A 20,791-nucleotide genomic window follows, 5' to 3' on the forward strand; every position below is an offset into this window, starting at 1 on the left:
TTCTGTGCAAACGTTGATTGAGAAATAATGACGTCATTTTCTTTTTTTTTGCGCTCAGGCACCTAAAAAAATAGCACTACACCACTGAGTATAATAGGTTAAATCTCAGTGGCACTATAGCTAAAAATATTTTTTTGACTTACTTTGTGTGAAGGCTGAAAGGTCTCATCATAAAATTATTTTGTTAAAATGGGTTACTTGTCTCTCTGCTGGACATAATGCATTCATATGTGATTTGACCTAAAGTGACGTGTACAGGGCAGGTTTCCTGTCAGTTTCATAAAATTGGCACAAAACAGAATATCATATTATACAGTGAGGGAAAAAAGTATTTGATCCCCTGCTGATTTTGTACATTTGCCAACTGACAAAGACATGATCAGTCTATAATTTTAATGGTAAGTTTATTTGAACAGTGAGAGACAGAATAACAACAAAATAATCCAGAAACATGTATGGCAAAAATGTTAGAAATTGATTTGCATTTTAATGAGGGAAATAAGTATTTGACCCCTCTGCAAAACATGACTTAGTACTTGGTGGCAAAACCCTTGTTGGCAATCACAGAGGTCAGACGTTTCTTGTAGTTGGCCACCAGGTTTGCACACATCTCAGGAGGGATTTTGGAGGATTCCACTCCTCTTTGCAGATCTTCTCCAAGTCATTAAGGTTTCGAGGCTGACGTTTGGCAACTCGAACCTTCAGCTCCCTCCACAGATTCTCTATGGGATTAAGGTCTGGAGACTGGCTAGGCCACTCCAGGACCTTAATGTGCTTCTTCTTGAGCCACTCCTTTGTTGCCTTGGCCGTGTGTTTTGGGTCATTGTCATGCTGGAATACCCATCCACGACCCATTTTCAATGCCCTGGCTCAGTGAAGGAGGTTCTCACCCAAGATTTGATGGTACATGGCCCCATCCATCGTCCCTTTGATGCGGTGCAGTTGTCCTGTCCCCTTAGCAGAAAAACACCCCCAAAGCATAATGTTTCCACCTCCATGTTTGACGGTGGGGATGGTGTTCTTGGGGTCATAGGCAGCATTCCTCCTCCTCCAAACACGGCGAGTTGAGTTGATGCCAAAGAGCTCGATTTTGGTCTCATCTGACCACAACACTTTCACCCAGTTCTCCTCTGAATCATTCAGATGTTCATTGGCAAACTTCTGACGGGCCTGTATATGTGCTTTCTTGAGCAGGGGGACCTTGCGGGCGCTGCAGGATTTCAGTCCTTCACGGCGTAGTGTGTTACCAATTGTTTTCTTGGTGACTATGGTCCCAGCTGCCTTGAGATCATTGACAACATCCTCCCGTGTATTTCTGGGCTGATTCCTCACCGTTCTCATGATCATTGCAACTCCACGAGGTGAGATCTTGCATGGAGCCCCAGGCCGAGGGAGATTGACAGTTATTTTGTGTTTCTTCCATTTGCGAATAATCGCACCAACTGTTGTCACCTTCTCACCAAGCTGCTTGGCGACAGCCTTGTGTAGGTCTACAATCTTGTCCCTGACATCCGTGGAGAGCTCTTTGGTCTTGGCCATGGTGGAGAGTTTGGAATCTGATTGATTGATTGCTTCTGTGGACAGGTGTCTTTTATACAGGTAACAAGCTGAGATTAGGAGCACTCCCTTTAAGAGTGTGCTCCTAATCTCAGCTCATTACCTGTATAAAAGACACCTGGGAGCCAGAAATGTTTCTGATTGAGAGGGGGTCAAATACTTATTTCCCTCATTAAAATGCAAATCAATTTCTAACATTTTTGACATGCGTTATTCTGTCTCTCACTGTTCAAATAAACCTACCATTAAAATTATAGACTGATCATGTCTTTGTCAGTGGGCAAACGTACAAAATCAGCAGGGGATCAAATACTTTTTTCCCTCACTGTATGGCACTTTTGGGCCATTTTATTGTGTTTTTCCAAACAATTATTTTATTTCCCCTCAAACATTTTAAGCCATTATTGGGCTGTATGGACCAATTATCAGTGGTGGACAAAGTACTCAATTATCATACTTGAGTAAAAGTAAAGATACCTTAATAGAAAATGACTCAAGTTAAAGTGAAAGTCACCCAGTAAAATACTACTTGAGTAAAAGTCTAAAAGTATTTGGTTTTAAATATAGAGGCTCTGCAAAAGTAAATGGTATTGCTAAAATGTAACCGACCACCTTGAATCGGTCTTAAGTAGCAACATTTGAAATTGTGTTTTTTACATTGGATAAATCAGAGACACATAGCTACAAAATGGTATATCATACACTGCATTTAAGGGAACAATGGGAAAGTAATTCTGCTTTGAAAGTTGATAAACTTGTAATCTCACTTTTGAGAAAATGGCCTTTGAATGTTTTGATACCTAGTGAAGCACTCTTCTTTGTGTACACCCATTCAGCATCGTTCACACCCTCTTAAGCTTTAGCCCCACCCATCTCGTTTCGCTCTCGGATTGTTCAGAGCACACACTTGACATTGGGGAAGCTGGTTAAATAAAACACTGCTCTTTTTAGACATCCCTATTTCCCCAACATAATGGCAATGTCTGTATTTCACCAAATAACTCAAAATGGATGTATTTTGATGTTTTGAAGTTCTACATTTCATTCAGCATAATCTATTCTTTCTATTTATGTAAATGTCGGTAGCATAGTATGCTATGATCAATTGCTGGTAGTTAAAACTTCAAAATTATATTTTTACTCATGGAAATCTGAGTTCGTCCCATTGTTTGCTATAGGGGGAATAGGGGTATGACTGTCTATTTCGCCAAATATCTCACAATGTTTATATTTAGTTTTTTTCAAGTCGGACACCATTTTAATCAGGAGAATGTCCTCTTTGTAGTGATGTAAGGTTGGGCAGCGAGCTCTGCTGTCATCAAACCCTAGCCTTTCAAGGTGTCAGAAATTACACATTACTGTTGGAACTCTGAGGATGCCCCATTGTTTCCCTGTAGGGAAATTCTACAAGGACAGGTCTGTCTATTTCGCCAAATATCTCACAATGTGTATATTTAGATTTTTTCAAGTCGGACACCATTTTAATCAGGAGAATCTCCTCTTCGTAATTATGTAAGTCTGGGCAGCGAGCTCGGTTGTCATGGATCACTAGACCATAAATAGTCAGAAGTTGTAATTTTTTCCCTACTTCCTCATTATGCAGACATAAGCACAGTTGACACCATCGAGGTGTCGATGTTTACTTTCTACACAAGTTTTATAATTTTTTGTCCTAAGAACATATTGAAGTGGTAAAATAATAAGGGATAAAAAAATGGTGCCATTTAAGGGAAATGGAATTCTAAGCATCACTCCAGTCAGAAGAGGCTCTGCAAAGGTTAGTTTAAATTCATTTGCTATGGCCTCGCGCTAGTGTTCCAGCTCAGCCAACGTTCTTTGGCCGTTTTTCAGCCTTGGGTGGATTTTGACTCGTTCTATTGTCCTGCTTACTATATTCAACGGGTGTTGTGCGTTCGTAAATTCATCAGTTATTCTGCGCTCTGGCATACTCAGACTGAATTTACAAATGCACCCAAAATGGTTACTTGCATAGTGGAGTCTTTTGTTAAGACATGTAGCTAGCTAGCTAGGTAAACAATGAACCTAGCTAGGTAAACAACGTGTAAGATCATACACGTCACGTAACGTTAGCTAGTTAAACAATTAACCATAGTGCCAACTCATGACGTTACTACCCTGCATGAATCTGCTGGTAGCTAACCAATCAGGTTCAATGTTAGCTAGCTAACATTAGGCTCTAACTAGCAAAGCAAACGGCTCTGAGATACAAATAATAACATCATACACGTAATGTTAGCTAGCGAACCAGCCAGCTAACGTTAGCTAGCTAGCTAACAGTACACTTTAACTTGAAATGTACAGTACACTTTAACCACTTTCTGTAAAAATTAGAAACATGTAATATCTGAACATTTAGCTAGCTAGACTATCTTACCCATATACATCATGCATGATGGATGCGTCTCCCTGTCACAATGCCATGGTTGCCCTTAGTTTGAAGATGTAATCCGGAGACAGGGGTTTTCTCCATCTCTTTAGCTATCATACTCTAATTCCACTGATTTCAAAACTCGATCCTCCAGAAAGTGGAGAGCAACACTTATGCAGCTCCACTATACAATACATTTAAAAAAAAAGCTGCGTTAGACAGGATTACCTACACATACTGACCAGCTCAAATAGACAGAAGCCTTCTATATGGCAGACCAATCCGAACTCCTCTCTCAGCATGTCCAGCCCACTCATTATCTCAACCAATAATGGCTAGTGGGAAGGTTGCTGTCTTTTTCTGTGGTTTAACCAACTAGGCTCGTAATTTAACAATTGTATTCGTATTTACAGATTGGCATAGAAGTTTGTTATTAAGGCACATGAAAGTTCACATGTTCCAGAAGGCATTTCTGCCAAAAAACGCATTTAGATTTTTTAAAAATGTTTGGCTCTCCTGTGAAGTTGTGAACCGCGACGTACACCTACTTTCTTGAAACGGATAGCAGGTGCACACGCCAACACTCAGACATAATTTACAAACGAAGCATTTGTGTTTAGTGAGTCCGCCAGATCAGAGGCAGTAGGAATGACCGGGGATGTTCTCTTGATAAGTGTGTGTGAATTGGACAATTTTCCTGTCAAAATATAACAAGTACTTTTGGGTGTCAGGGAAAATGAATGGAGTTATAAAGTACATTATTTTCTTAGGAATGTAGTGAAGTAAAAGTAAAAATTGGCTAAAAAATATAAAAAGTAAGGTACAGATACAAAAAAAAACTACTTAAGTAGTACTTTAAAGTATTTATACTTAAGTACTTTAAACCACTGCCAATTATTTATGCAGATATGGCTAACTGAATCTATTCCAATAAGGTCCCATGCAGTTTGTTGGTTGCCATATTGGAAATGGCCGCCAGGGGTGGTAATGGACAAAGTCTGTGATGGCACTATAGCCAAAAATACTTCTTTAGACATGCCCCAGCTGTTTGTGGAATTTGGTGGCTCTGTCAGTCTTCTTATTTTATTTTTTATTTTTGCTGGACTATGGTCAAAATGACCTCAATATGACCCCCATGAAGCTCTGGTTGACTGACGTGCTTCCCAGACTGCCTCCAATCTTTAAAATGTTTCTTAAGGTATCTAGTATTAGTGTACCAAGTTTGCTACTTGTATCATAAAGTGGAACGATCTCCGGTTATATTTGGTTCTTATCCGCTAGACTACAAGGCATATACTGTAGCCTTCTTCATTTGGTAGGGGGGATCAGTGTTTTATTGTTTTTCATTACTCACTTTGAAGAAAGGAAACAGTAGCCTGGTTCCAGATCTGTTTGGTCTTTGTTACTAACTACTATGGTCTTTGTCACACCAAACATGTAGTTAAACAAATCTGGGACCAGGCTAAGGAAACAGAGTATGGCTCATAAACATGAACTTGTGAAAGTAGATACATTTGTCAGAGCCAGACATATTCTCAAATTCAAATATGATCTCAAACATTGTCAGCAAACTATTCTAATTATCTGACTAATGTTTGAAAACATTTCATCCCCATCCTGTCCTGTAGCCCAGGTACAAGGCAGTGTTCCAAAGCATTCTGTCTTCTTCTATGATGGAGGACTTTGTCATCGACTCCTTCTGGTGGCTGTTTCTACAGCACTTCCAGGTGAGATTGACAGAAAGTCCCATTTACGCACATATGTGTTTATTCTCTAGTGCAGTGCAGTTGCCAACAGACTTAAACCACAAGTGGTGTTACATTAAAGGCTGCAATGTTTTTGCTCTCCAGCCAGACACACGCATACAGGACAGCCTGTTTGTACGAATCGCAGAGAATTACATCCGAATCCTGACCCAGAGTTTAACATCACGCAGTGGCAAGTGGTTTCTCAGGGTAATGCCTATATTTCTCCACTCACGTGCAAGTTGATAGATTGATCATGCACATAACATACAATATTATAAGATTCAACTGAGCACTCACAGATGAAATGTATATATATTTTACATATATCTCACACTGAGTATAGTCAAAACTATTTCCTAATCTCTTTCCTCCTCTATAGGAGTTCCCCAGTACCCTGGCCCAGACCCTGTACTGCTGCTTCTGCTGTTGTTTCCCTCAGTCCTGCAGAACTATCCGCAGTGACACCTTCCTCATCCCACTGTGCTTTACTGCCTACCAGTGGACAGGAGGTGACACTGCACACACTCACTGAGAAAACATACATACACACGTAAATCACACAACCCGCTCTCTCTCTTTCTTTTAGTATTCTCTTACACTGTTTACCCCTATTTTTTTTATTTCTGTCTGTCTGTCTGTCTGTCTGTCTGTCTGTCTGTCTCTCTCTGTCTCTCTCTCTCTCTCTCTCTCTCTCTCTCTCTCTCTCTCTCTCTCTCAGGTATCTGTCCTGCCCCTGATGTTTTTAAGAAGTGGGACTTTGAGGCTCTGGAGCCAGAGGAGGCCACTCATGTACAGTTTGTGTCTGGGAGCAAAAGGAATGAGAAAGAGAGTGACTCATGTCTGTCTCTCCTGGACACTATGTTCTCCAATGCCTATGTTGATGAGCCCTCTCATAGTAAATTGACCAGCAGTGCCACCACTCTACTGAGGAAGAAACCGGTCAGTCTCTTCATTTTGTCAAACACACGCAGGCATGCAAGCACGCACACTTACATGCGCATGCATACACACACACACACACACACACACACACACACACACACACACACAAATACTCAGTCACACACACAAACACCCCAATGGGCAAAAACAGGTTGAATCAAAGTTGTTTCCATATAATTTCAACAACAAAATTCAATGTGATGATGTTGAATCAACGTGGAAAACTGATTAGGTTTGCAAAAAGTCTTCAACGTAAGGGAATTTAGTCTTTTTTTACCCAACATTTAACCTAAATCCAATGACATGGTGAAATGTTTTGTTGATTTCACGTTCAATTCACGTTAGTTGACAACTCAACCAAATGTAAATCAAAACTAGACATTGAAATTACTTCTGTGCCCAGTGGGACATCTTTTGATCAGAACTGATGCCATTATATGTGTGTCTCAGAGCTCATTGCTGACCAGTAGTAGTCACACCACTCTGGAGAGCCAGCCATCTAAAAGCACAGTTAACACAACCAGTACTACGTCAGGCTCGGAAGGTAAACCTCTCTGTCTTTGGTAAGCGTAAGTAGTCCAAATGTAGTCTGTGTTTAGTGGTTTCTCTGCATGGACTAGATTCTAGTTTGAGGTTCATGGCATATGTCTTTGCTAGTGATATTGACTTCACCAGAACTCAACTTGCTCTTTGTGTGCTCTTCTTGTCTCTTTTTCTCCCCTGTCTCTCTGTTGTTGGCTGTGTGTGATGTTGTGGTTGTTCCAGAGAAGACCGTGGGCTCAGTGAACATCACAGGGACAGACCTGAAGGCCCTGACTGGACAGGCCAACCAGACACCTACCAGAGAGGTCAGACTGGCACTTCACACAGTCCAGCATTCATACTCATTCTTATCTTTTCTCTCTCTCTCTCTCTCTCTCTCACACACCTTTCTCTTTTTCTCTCTCCCCCTCTCTCATCCGCTCTCCTTCATATCCCTCTCTCATTCCCACTGTTTCTCCCCCTCTCCCCCTCTCCTCCAGTCCCATGTAGCCTACCCGGGTGTGGCGTTTAAGCGCAGTGTGTTTAACGTGTATGGCAACAGTCCTCTGGTGCAGTACTACATGCGTGTTCTCCACATGGACCCTAAGGTGGGACAGGACGTACTGGTGGTCAGGACCGAGATCAGCAAGCTGCCTCCATATCCTCACAATTATAATAATGGAATGTGTGTGTGTATATGAGTGTGCGTCCTTGCGTGGGTGCATGCGTTCATGCGTGTGTGTAAATGTGTATGTGTGTGTCCATGTACACCATAGATAATTCTGTTGATGAAGTTAGGGTGCTCCTGTTTTTGCCATTCTGCCGCCCTCATCCACATACAGTGCCTTCAGAAAATATTCATACCCCTTAACTTAATCCACATTTTGTTGTGTTACAGCCTGAATTCAAAATTGATTAAATATATTTTTCTCTCACCCATCTACACATAATACCCCGTAATGAGAAAGTGAAAACATGTTTGTAGACATTGTTGCTGATTTATTGAAAATGAAATACAGAAATATCTCATTTACATAAGTATTCACACCCCTGAGTCAATACTTTGTAGAAGCACCTTTGGCAGCGATTACAGCTGTGAGTCTTTCTGCGTAAGTCTCTAAGGGCTTCCAACACCTGGATTGTGCAACATTTGCCCATTATTTTTTTTAATTAATATTCAAGCTCTGTCAAATTGATTGTTGATCATTGCTAGACAACCATTTTCAGCTATTGCCATAGATTTTCAAGTAGATTTAAGTCAAAACTGTAACTTGGCCACTCAGGAACATTCGCTGTCTTCTTGGTAAGCAACTCCAGTGTAGATTTGGCATTGTGTTTTAGGTTATTGTCCTGCTGAAAGGCAAATTAATCTCCCAGTGTCTGGTGGAAAGCAGACTAAAGAATATTTTCCTCAAGGATTTTGCCTGTGCTTAGCTCCATTCCGTATCTTTTTTATTCTGAAAACCTCCCCAGTCCTTAACGATTACAAGCATGCCCATAACATGATGCAGCCACCACTATGATTGAAAATGTGGAGAGTGGGACTCAGTATTGTGTTGTATTGGATTTGCCCCAAAAATAACACTTTGTTTTCAGGACAAAAAGTGAATTGCTTTGCCACATTTTTTGCAGTATTACTTTAGTGGCTTGTTTCAAACAGGATGCATGTTTTGGAATATTTGTATTCTGTACAGGCTTCATTCTTTTCACTCTGTCAGTTAGGTTAGTATTATGGAGTAACTACAATGTTGTTGATCCATCCTCAGTTTTCTCCTATCACAGCCATTCAACTCTATAACTGTTTTGAATTCACCATTGGTGAAATCCCTGAGCAGTTTCCTTCCTGAGTTAGAAAGGACGACTGTATCTTTGTAGTGATTGGGTGTACTGATATTCCATCCAAAGTGTAGTTAATAACTTCACCATGCTCAAAGGGATATTCAATGTCTGCTTTTATTTACCCATCTACCAATTGGTACTTTTCTTTGCGAGGCATTGGAAAACCTCCCTGGTCTTTGTGGTTGAATCTGTGTTTGAACTTCACTGCTCGACTGAGGGACCTTACAGATAATTGTATGTGTGGGGTACAGAGATGAGCTAGTCATTCAAAAATCATGTTAAATTCTATTATTGCAACTTATTATGTGACTTGTTGAGCAAATTATTACTGCTAAACTCATTTAGGCTTGCCATAACAAAGGTGTTGAATAGTTACTGACTCAAGACATTTCAGCTTTTCATTTTTTATTAATTTGTAAAAATTTCTAAAAATATAATTCCACTTTGACATCGGGTATTGTGTGCAGGCCAGTGACAAAAAAAATCTCTATTTAATCAATTTTAAATTCATACTGTAACACAACAGAATGCAGAAAAAATCAAGGGGTGTGAATACTTTCTGAAGGCACTGTACATGACATCACAGCCAGTGTTCCTTCCTTGACCCCATGGTGATGTCACGGCTGGGTCAGTGACATACAGGGACATTCTGAGCCATGCCCAGGAGCGTTCTGTGGCCCACCGCAGGGACCTCAGGACCATGTGGGGCCAATACTCCAAGGATCTCTATGTTCTCAACCAGAGGAAGCTGGACGAGCACTACGAAAACTTCAGGTACAGTAAACATTCCCAACACCACAGCCCAACACTACAGTGTATATCTTACTGTAGTAAGATATACACTGTAAGATATACACTGAGTATACAAAAAATAAAGAACACCTGCTCTTTCCATGACAGACTGACCAGGTGAATGCAGGTGAAGGCTATGATCCATTACTGATGTCACATGTTAGATCCACTTCAATCAGTGTAGATAAAGGGGAAAAGACAGGTTAAAGAAAGATTTCTAAGCCTTGACAGAATTGAGACATGGATTGTGTATGTGTGCCATTCAGAGGGTGAATGGGCAAGACAACATTTTTATTTAACCTTTATTGAACTCGGCAAGTCAGTTAAGAACAAATTCTTATTTACAATGACGGCCTACACCGGCCAAACCCAGACAACGCTGGGCCAATTGTGCGCTGCCCTATGGGACTCCCAATCACGGGCCGGTTGTGATACAGCCTGGAATCGAACCAGGGGGTCTGTAGTGACGCCTCAAGCACTGAGATTTACATTTACATCATTTAGCAGACGCTCTTATCCAGAGCGACTTACAAATTGGTGCATTCAACTTATGATAGCCAGTGGGACAACCACTTTTTTTAAATTTATTTATGGGGGGGGGGGGGGGATTACTTTATACTATTCCAGGTATTCCTTAAAGAGGTAGGGTTTCAAGTGTCTCCGGAAGATGGTCAGTGACTCCGCTGTCCTGGCGTCGTGGGGGAGCTTGTTCCACCATTCGGGTGCCAGAGCAGCAAATAGCTTTGACTGGGCTGAGCGGGAACTGTGCTTCCGTAGAGGTAGGGGAGCTAGCAGGCCAGAGGTGGATGAACGTAGTGCCTTCGTTTGGGTGTAGGGTCTGATCAGAGCCTGAAGGTAAGGAGGTGCCGTTCCCCTCACAGCTCCGTCGGCAAGCACCATGGTCTTGTAGTAGATGCGAGCCTCAACTGGAAGCCAGTGGAGTGTGCGGAAGAGTGGGTGACATGAGAGAACTTGGGAAGGTCGAACACCAGACGGGCTGCGGCGTTCTGGATAAGTTGTAGGGGTTCAATGGCACAGGTAGGGAGCCCAGCCAACAGCGAGTTGCAGTAATCCAGACGGGAGATGACAAGTGCCTGGATTAGGACCTGTGCCGCTTTCTGTGTAAGGTAGGGTCGTACTCTGCGAATGTTGTAGAGCATGAGCCTGCAGGATCGGGTCACCGCTTTGATGTTAGCGGAGAACGACAGGGTGTTGTCCAGGGTCACGCCAAGGTTCTTTGCACTTTGGGAGGAGGACACAATGGAGTTGTCAACCGTGATGGCGAGATCATGGAGCGGGCAGTCCTTCCCCTGGAGGAAGAGCAGCTCCGTCTTGCCGAGGTTCAGCTTGAGGTGGTGATCCGACATCCACACTGATATGTCTGCCAGACATGCAGAGATGCGATTCGCCACCTGGTTATCAGAAGGGGGAAAGGAGAAAATTAATTGTGTGTCGTCTGCGTAGCAATGATAGGAGAGACCATGTGAGGATATGACAGAGCCAAGTGACTTGGTGTATAGAGAGAATAGGAGAGGGCCTAGAACTGAGCCCTGGGGGACACCAGTGGTGAGAGCACGTGGTGCGGAGACAGATTCTCGCCACGCCACCTGGTAGGACCGACCTGTCAGGTAGGACGCAATCCAAGAGTGAGCAGCGCCGGAGATGCCCAACTCGAAGAGGGTGGAGAGGAGGATCTGATGGTTCACAGTATCAAAGGCAGCGGATAGGTCTAGAAGGATAAGAGCAGAGGAGAGAGAGTTAGCTTTAGCAGTGCGGAGAGCCTCCGTGACACAGAGAAGAGCAGTCTCAGTTGAATGACCAGTCTTGAAACCGGACTGGTTTGGATCAAGAAGGTCATTCTGAGAGATAGCAGGAGAGTTGGCTAGAGACGGCACGGCACACTCAAGAGTTTTGGAGAGAAAAGAAAGAAGGGATACTGGTCTGTAGTTGTTGACATCGGAGGGATCGAGTGTAGGGTTTTTGAGGAGGGGTGCAACTGAGATGCAATGCCTTAGACCGCTGCGCCACTCTGTAAGTGCCTTTGAACTGGGTATGTTAGTAGGTGCCAGGCGCAACGGTTTGTGTCGAGAACTGCAACCCTGCTGGGTTTTTCAGGCTCAACAGTTTTCTCCCCTGTGAAAATAAGTGTTTTATGTTGTGTAATATTTTCATATGTTACTCTCTGCCCGAATGTATCTTTGCTTTTTTTGTATTTTCAATAGAACATAAAGTGAACAAAAGCATGCTTGATACTGTCCTGTATTGGTGACGCTCCTTTCTCTCTCTTTTACTCAGGAAACAGAAAAAGATCCTGTCCCAGCAGACAACTATCAAACGACTGTGCCAGCTACTGGTCCCAGAGACCATTGTAAGTTCTACATGACTGTCCTGTGAGTCCTCACTATTGTCGTATTAAAGGTGGTACTGTTGTGTTGTGCTACAGAGTGTATGGCTTAACCTGATCTATATGAATTTCAGTAATGGGCGGCAGGGCCCTCACTACTGTAGAATGAAGGTAGATAAGCTATAAAGTAGCTACAAGTACAGTAGCTGTATACCCCTTTAATGACAGTTCTGTCATTCTTATTGTAGAATGAAGAGGACACCAGGACCAGCTCTGAGGTCATGCACGCCTTCGAAATGGCTGTGTCTGGGCTGGACAAAGTCACCCCTGACCCCACAGTCTGACCCCTGACCCCCACGGTGTGACCCGTCAACCCTGAACCTGAACCCTGACTACCGTCATATCGGTAATGCATAAAAACACATGCTTCACCTGTATTGGCTTTGATTGTATTTGGCTCTTCAGGGTACACGCTGTCTGTGCAGGAATGCTGTAATGAACTACCACAGGCACAATGTGGCGGTATATACATGGCTAAAAACACCAGTGTCTGAATGGTGTTGACTCTGAGAACTCATTACAAACAAAGACTGGAAGAGTGTAACTTAAATTAAATTAAATATGGATAGGTTGGGATTTTGGACAGAGATCTTGGCTTGATGATAGACAATATTTAATTGACCTCCCAGACGAGACCCCTCAACACAGACAGCACAGTAGATTGATTACATGAAGCATAGAGGATCAAATGATGACTCATGGTAAGAAACAGGACAACGACATTAATTACTGATAAAGAAAACAAATTACGTTGCTTTTCTCTGACGCCAGCTCAAACAGAGGGCTGGATCAACAACACTTAGCTAACAGCGTGATCTGTGTCATCTAGAAAGAGAGAGGGAGACAGACCAAATGACCGACAGCCGGCCATTGGAATTCCCTGAATGTGATATATAAACTTGTTATCGTAAAATATTTATTACATGACATATAAAAGGAGAAATATCACACTTCTGAGCCAAGCGGCACACTAGGGTGAGTCCACAGGCCATTTAAGGAGATTTGTTTGAACAACACTGATTCCTTTGCTTCTGTATCTTTGGCCGTATCTCGCTATTCTTAAATCAATGTTTTAAAGTGGATTTTAAAGGGGCAATCTGCTGTTGCTACATACATTTTTGGGCTTATAAATTAATGATATGTACCCATTGATTCTTGAAGAATATAACATATAAATGTCTCATGAACTTAGTTCAACTGTTGTAACCCATCACAATCAAATATATAAGCTTGTTTTGTAAACAAAGTAAATGTAAACAAATAATATATAGCCTCAAAATATATCATGGATGGTCAATCCTTGCATCCATAGCTCTGTCTATAGATATGAGTGGTTAAATTTTTCCAGCCCCATCCCTCAGCTTTTTACCAAAACAGGTGGGTAGAACGCTTTGTTATTGTTTCAACTGCTGATTGCTGCTTTAAGGGGATTTTTCAGTCAGCTATGCCATTCTGGTATTACAGTTGAAGGCTGCTTGGTTACACTGTAATCCTCAAAGACAGGTGTGAATGAAGGACTGAAACAATAAATTGAGTTTATAACTTATATAACAAACAATGTAGATTATTGTTCTGGGCATGTATTCACAGAGCTTCTGAGAGTAGGAGTGCTGCTCTAGGGTCAGGTCCCCCCTGCTCATGTAATGTTATTTATAATGATTTTTAAAAGTAAAACTGATCAGAGAATTGGCGATGATGGTATGATTTATTATCTGATATACTATAGGTCAGTGATTCTCAACTGGCAGGTCACGACCCAAATTTGGGTTGCGGGAGGTTTTGAATGGGTCACGGGTGTCTGAGTAAAAAAATATATATATATACAGTGGGGAGAACAAGTATTTGATACACTGCCGATTTTGCAGGTTTTCCTACTTACAAAGCATGTAGAGGTCTGTAATTTTTTATCATAGGTACACTTCAAATGTGAGAGACGGAATCTAAAACAAAAATCCAGAAAATCACATTGTATGATTTTTAAGTAATTAATTTGCATTTTATTGCATGACATAAGTATTTGATACATCAGAAAAGCAGAACTTAATATTTGGTACAGAAACCTTTGTTTGCAATTACAGAGATCATACGTTTCCTGTAGGTCTTGACCAGGTTTGCACACACTGCAGCAGGGATTTTGGCCCACTCCTCCATACAGACCTTCTCCAGATCCTTCAGGTTTCGGGGCTGTCGCTGGGCAATACGGACTTTCAGCTCCCTCCAAAGATGTTCTATTGGGTTCAGGTCTGGAGACTGGCTAGGCCACTCCAGGACCTTGAGATGCTTCTTACGGAGCCACTCCTTAGTTGCCCTGGCTGTGTGTTTCGGGTCGTTGTCATGCTGGAAGACCCAGCCACGACCCATCTTCAATGCTCTTACTGAGGGAAGGAGGTTGTTGGCCAAGATCTCGCAATACATGGCCCCATCCATCCTCCCCTCAATACGGTGCAGTCGTCCTGTCCCCTTTGCAGAAAAGCATCCCCAAAGAATGATGTTTCCACCTCCATGCTTCACGGTTGGGATGGTGTTCTTGGGGTTGTACTCATCCTTCTTCTTCCTCCAAACACGGCGAGTGGAGTTTAGACCAAAAAGCTCTATTTTTGTCTCATCAGACCACATGACCTTCTCCCATTCCTCCTCTGGATCATCTAGATGGTCATTGGCAAACTTCAGACGGGCCTGGACATGCGCTGGCTTGAGCAGGGTGACTTTGCGTGCGCTGCAGGATTTTAATCCATGACGGCGTAGTGTGTTACTAATGGTTTTCTTTGAGACTGTGGTCCCAGCTCTCTTCAGGTCATTGACCAGGTCCTGCCGTGTAGTTCTGGGCTGATTCCTCACCTTCCTCATGATCATTGATGCCCCCGAGGTGAGATCTTGCATGGAGCCCCAGACCGAGGGTGATTGACCGTCATGTTGAACTTCTTCCATTTTCTAATAATTGCGCCAACAGTTGTTGCCTTCTCACCAAGCTGCTTGCCTATTGTCCTGTAGCCCATCCCAGCCTTGTGCAGGTCTATAATTTTATCGCTGATGTCCTTACACAGCTCTCTGGTCTTGGCCATTGTGGAGAGGTTGGAGTCTGTTTGATTGAGTGTGTGGACAGGTGTCTTTTATACAGGTAACGAGTTCAAGCAGGTGCAGTTAATATAGGTAATGAGTGGAGAACAGGAGGGCTTCTTAAAGAAAAACTAACAGGTCTGTGAGAGCCGGAATTCTTACTGGTTGGTAGGTGATCAAATACTTATGTCATGCAATAAAATGCAAATTAATTATTTAAAAATCATTACAATGTGATTTTCTGGATTTTTGTTTTAGATTCCGTCTCTCACAGTTGAAGTGTACCTATGATAAAAATTACAGACCTCTACATGCTTTGTAAGTAGAAAAACCTGCAAAATCGGCAGTGTATCAAATACTTGTTCTCCCCACTGTATTTAGATTTTCTTTTTTTTATGAAGAAAATACTCCATTCTGAACATAAATGACTTAAACCAGTTAGAAAGTGTGTAGCATTGATAATGAACTATTTTAAAAAAAGAATTTAATCTTTGAAACATTTTTCTTCAAATCACATCATTTTCAATATAGAACTATTAGCAGCGCTATTTTGGTGGATTTTGTGGTCTCAAACTAGTCAGTTTATTAACATTCTTCATCAAGAATATGGGCAAAATTTAGTTATTGACAATGAAAGAAGTGGGAATGTAGTTCTCTTGTCATATAATTGCTACGTTTTCTATCAATATAGCATTAAAAATAGTTTTCCAGATTGTATTTTGACAATTATTTTTCGCAATGAGAATATTGGGTCATGACTGAGACAACCTGGTTCAATTTGGGTCCCGAGGCAAAACCAGTTGAGAACCACTGCTGTAGGTCACAGCTGTAGCCTTACCCCCATGCACCTGTTGCGAAACAATGATGATTACAATGGAACAGTGCCCTTCTGAGTTAGGGAGAGATTGTTCATAAATGGGAATAGCTTGTTCATAAGTGGGCACGACATCTTGAAACTCCATTGTAGACTACAGTACTTACCTTGCTTTGAAAAGTACAGTACTTGAAGCGAATCATTGTCCTCGTTGACCTGGTTTTCATAACATAATATCTCCTTTAATAGGGAAGAATCCTTCATCCTCTTGTACACTGGTATAATCCACTCTTTGACTTCCAGTACAATTGAGTCTATCAGAGCATGTCTAGGGTCCTAGACATGCTCTGATAGAGAGAGAGATTCTATTGACGAGTGTTTTGGCCTGGAGGGCTGATATTTCAGATATGAAGGCTGTACCACTGCGGTGAGTCAGAAGTCACTAATAAAAGCACTGAACGATAGGCCAAGGCACCAGCAAGGCTGTCCATTCAGCACGGCAGAGAACAGAGTGTGTGAGGGTGGTATGTGTGTTTACGTGCGTGCGTGCACACACGCATATGTGCCTGCCTTAGTTGTGCATTTGTGTATGTGTGTGCGTGTGTTTATGGATGCGTAGTCCTGTCAAAATGTCCAATCATCATAATATGCAGTTAAACATTGCTAGACAGAATCAGTGGGGAGGTATTATGATCAGTAGGGCAACCTGAATATTTTCTTCCTATCTAATAAACAAACCTGCAGTTAATCATGTTTTGTAGCAGAATGTGGTTTGAGCACACATGCATTCTTATCAGATCATCTATGCAGGCTTTAAAAGATTCAGCCTGACCTTTCTCATAACTGACTCTTGTCTAGGTTGCAAAGTTCTGGTAACTTTACCAAAATTCCCTGCTTCTCCAGAAATCCTGGTTAGAAGACCTTTTTTTTTGTCTATTCCTTTCTGATTGGTGAATGTTCCAACTGGGATTTGTGGAAAACCTGGGAATTTAGGGAAAGTTACCCCAATTTTGCAACCGTACGCTTGTCTAGCACCTACTGATGCACCCTTGGGTCTGGCCAGGGTCACACACTAGTTGTCTCATGACTCTGGGAGAAAAATAACCAAAGGGTATGGAGCTCAGTGTAAAGCATTTAGAATGATTGATTTACACCACAGAATGAGACACAGCTGGTGCCTGTCTGGCTCTTTTCAATTCCTTTGGTGTTGTGACATCAAACAATGTTTTTGCTGTAAGCAATGTCAGTGTGGCTCTGTCCTGGGATTGACATTTTCTCACTAGGAGAGAGAGAGAGAGCTGGTTAGGTTACATTCAGACATTTGTTCATCAAACTTACTCAGTGTTCCTATGCTTATGATCCTGAATAAAAGTGCTTTCAATGATACACTGAGTAACAGCACAAGTTCGTCTTCTCTTTGGTTCTCGGAGGAATACAGAGAGGAAATGTTCTATGAACTAGAACTCCCAGAGCATCATCGATGAGTAAAATGTGCCAAAACTTCCCTGGGAGATGAACTGAAAGCTAGTGGCTAGTGCACTGTCCATCCACACAGACAAGACAAACCTCTTAGCACACAGTGTAGCTACCGGCTAGCGGCTGGTCCCTGTTGACCAGACAGACCTTATGGCAGATGTTAGCTCTGACATCAGCAGTCGAGCGGATGTTGGGTTGACCTGTGTTCCTCTCTCCTCTCTCTCTCTCTCTCTCTCTCTCTCTCTCTCTCTCTCTCTCTCTCTCTCTCTCTCTCTCTCTCTCTCTCTCTGGTCATGTGTCTTAAAGCGATCTGGGAGTAATCTCAGACATTTGGTGGAAAGGGCTGTCTGGCGTGTCCCACTGTTTATGGTAACTTTCTTTTTGGCAATGAGTCCCCTTATCTACTTCCCCAGAGTCAGATGAACTCGTGGATGCCATTTTTATATCTCTGTGTGCAGTTTGAAGGAAGTTGCTAACTAGCGCTAGTGCAATTGCTAACTAGCGTTAGCGCAATGACTGAAAGTCTATGGGTATCTGCTAGCATGCTAGAAGTAGATAACTGCCATCATTGCCAAAATCCTGAAGTATCCTTCAACCCTTATTGGAGCAACGGTTAGCAGTTCTGCATATTCGTTGGGAGACCAGGGTTCAAGTCCCTCAAGGGGTGTTACACTGTTGCAGTTTGCATAAATCACTACTCATACAAGAAAATACATGTCTGTAACCTTATTATGGAAATCAAAATATGTAATGGGTGAGGACTGTAGTGCTATCAAAAGGGCAAAGTGCATTTAAATCGGACTGTTTCAGTTTTATTAGTTTACCACCCCAAGGCAGTGAAACGTACACAGCGTTCCAATCCAGTTTACTGTCAACAATGTGTTTAATAGCTGTTTTGTAATTATATGGAAACTGTACACTGACGTGATGAGTGACTGAGAGAAAAGACAGGTTGGGAAAGGACTTATGGATTCCTGTTACAGTCAAAATCCCTGCACCAAGCAAATCATTTCTTGTAATGTTTACTGCGGTGCTCATTCCAGTCTGCTAGAAGATGGTGAAGAAGGTAAAAGTGAGGCTGGCCTTCTCCCTTGAAAAAGGCCTAGACTAAAATGTATTGTTGACTAACAAGCTTATCGATTTTTTTTGTGTCTGTGTGAACCCTGCTTTTTTCTCTAATACTCTCCTGCTGGTTTGTCAAGGCATCCTCTTGTCTTGGAATTTCCCCTCTGGGGGTCGATAAAGTTAATTAATTCATGCATTCATAGAATATCACTGACACAAAAATCCACCACGAAATGAACATAACACAGGACATCTTGAAAATCTTACAACGTATATAATTGACACAAGGTTCAAACAACAGCAAATTACACATTGATTCAAACTCTTTCTTCTTGCATCTACCATCACCATAAACACAAACTCTCCAAAGGTTTACATTTTTTTTAGAAATGCTATGGTTTTCTTTCAAATCGTCACCTTTCAGAAATGCCTGCCACATTCAACTTGTGAAGGGGAAAGAGTTGTGTCCAGGGCCACTGGTTATATCAGACCTAGGCTCAAATAATATTTGAAATAATTTCAAATACTTTATCTGTGCTTGATTGAGCTGGCCTGGCCTGGCTTAATGGACAACATAATAGGCCCATAACTGCAAACCACGCCCATCTGCAAAACCCCAGGCAGGCTAGAGCAAATGCTCATAGTGTTTGAAAGATTTCAAATATTATTTCATCCCAAGACTGACATTGTGCTATTTCACCCTTCTCAGACTGCAGCTATCTCAGGGGTCCATATCTATCTGCATATGCATAATCCTAATCAATAGACATATATGGAGTGTCGACTCGCCTATTGATCCACCATCTTGTGATCTCTGATCTCTGTGTTTGTGCAGATTGCCATCCTATCGATTACCTAGGCCTCTTACGTCATAAAAGTGCAGCATTTAAAAAGAGGCAGTGGACTTTGAACTATTCAGATGAGAGCGGGAGAGGGGTTGGAGGAGAGACGAGGGGGAGTAAGGGGGTTGTGCAAATTTTGTCCGGTGGCATTGCGAAGTGTGTCCATTGAAAGTGAGTGAAGTCGTCGTGAGTAAAAGTGGTTAGTTGTCTTTTTGCATTGGAATGTCACTGCGGGGCAGTCACACCAGCAGATACGGGCAGTTTAAAACCAGGGACCCCTACACAAGCTCACATGGTATGCTCTTTATCAGAGCACTACCTTGTGTCACAAAATGTATCATAATGGTTGTTTCTAGGCCTTTTCACACATGTAACCTATTCAATAGTTCTGAGACCAAGGTTCATAGCCGGTCCAAGAGGACTCTTGTATGTTTTTCACCCAATCTACCAATTGAATAATGTAGTGCATTTCAGATCAATGGAATATAATTGTGTGAAGGTTGGAAGGAAAACCTGGATACAAAGGGGTCCGCCAGGACCGGCTTTGATAGCTACTGCAGTCCTCCTACTTGAGTGTTCTGAACTCTATGGTTCTGAATGGGATCATGTCAGTTCCTGTGTGTCTTCTCGAATTTCCTGCCTCAGAAACCAAAAGGTGTAGGCCTAATGGGCGTGTTGCTTTGCTACCTCATTCTAGTGTACAATCATAGGCTGAAGACCTCAGTTCTACTGTACAGTCATAGGCTGAAGACCTCAGTTCTACAGTACAATCATAGGCTGAAGACCTCAGTTCTACTGTACAGTCATAGGCTGAAGACCTCAGTTCTACTGTACAGTCATAGGCTGAAGACCTCAGTTCTACAGTACAATCATAGGCTGAAGACCTCAGTTCTAGTGTAAGAGTCATAGGCTGAAGACCTCAGTTCTAGTGTATGACCTTATCTCTCTCCAATCTCGTGGCCTTAGAAGTCTGCAGCCTATGACTCTTACACAATCTCCTCATTGATTGCACTTTCGATGTCGGCTATTGACGAGCACAGACCGTATCAAAACATCTCTATCCGTCCCTAAGGGGGCCTATTCAGTCTACGGGAAATTTCCACAACATTGTGGATAGAAATCTATTGCTGTACAAGAGACAATGCTTTTAAAATCATGTGGAGTAAAGCATTGAATCAGTTCTATACAATACGTTTCTATCTGTTTCCATCTTGTTGAATAAGCCCAAGAAAACCTTCTTTATCATGCGCACACAAACACATGCATGCGCACAGACACACATGCACACACGCACACACACACACACACACACAATGTCCCATACCTCCATCCCTCCCACACAGT

The 20,791-nt window shown here is 42.2% G+C and overlaps 1 protein-coding gene across 1 annotated transcript in view; it reads left to right on the forward strand.

Annotated features, from left to right (window-relative positions):
• The window catches only part of LOC311146713 (protein FAM227A-like), a 36,236-nt gene that overhangs the window by 1,938 nt on the left and 13,507 nt on the right, over positions 1 to 20,791 (forward strand). Inside the window, exons 5-14 of the mRNA XM_084183266.1 lie at positions 5,575 to 5,673; positions 5,797 to 5,901; positions 6,074 to 6,203; positions 6,413 to 6,633; positions 7,087 to 7,180; positions 7,402 to 7,484; positions 7,659 to 7,845; positions 9,630 to 9,771; positions 12,085 to 12,157; positions 12,382 to 12,539. Coding sequence (XP_084039392.1) covers positions 5,575 to 5,673; positions 5,797 to 5,901; positions 6,074 to 6,203; positions 6,413 to 6,633; positions 7,087 to 7,180; positions 7,402 to 7,484; positions 7,659 to 7,845; positions 9,630 to 9,771; positions 12,085 to 12,157; positions 12,382 to 12,477 — 1,230 coding nt within the window. The 3' untranslated portion in view covers positions 12,478 to 12,539. The remainder of the gene's footprint in view (positions 1 to 5,574; positions 5,674 to 5,796; positions 5,902 to 6,073; positions 6,204 to 6,412; positions 6,634 to 7,086; positions 7,181 to 7,401; positions 7,485 to 7,658; positions 7,846 to 9,629; positions 9,772 to 12,084; positions 12,158 to 12,381; positions 12,540 to 20,791) is intronic.

The sequence above is a fragment of the Coregonus lavaretus genome, assembly GCF_964263955.1.
Source record: "Coregonus lavaretus genome assembly, chromosome: 19".
Lineage (NCBI taxonomy): Eukaryota > Metazoa > Chordata > Actinopteri > Salmoniformes > Salmonidae > Coregonus > Coregonus lavaretus.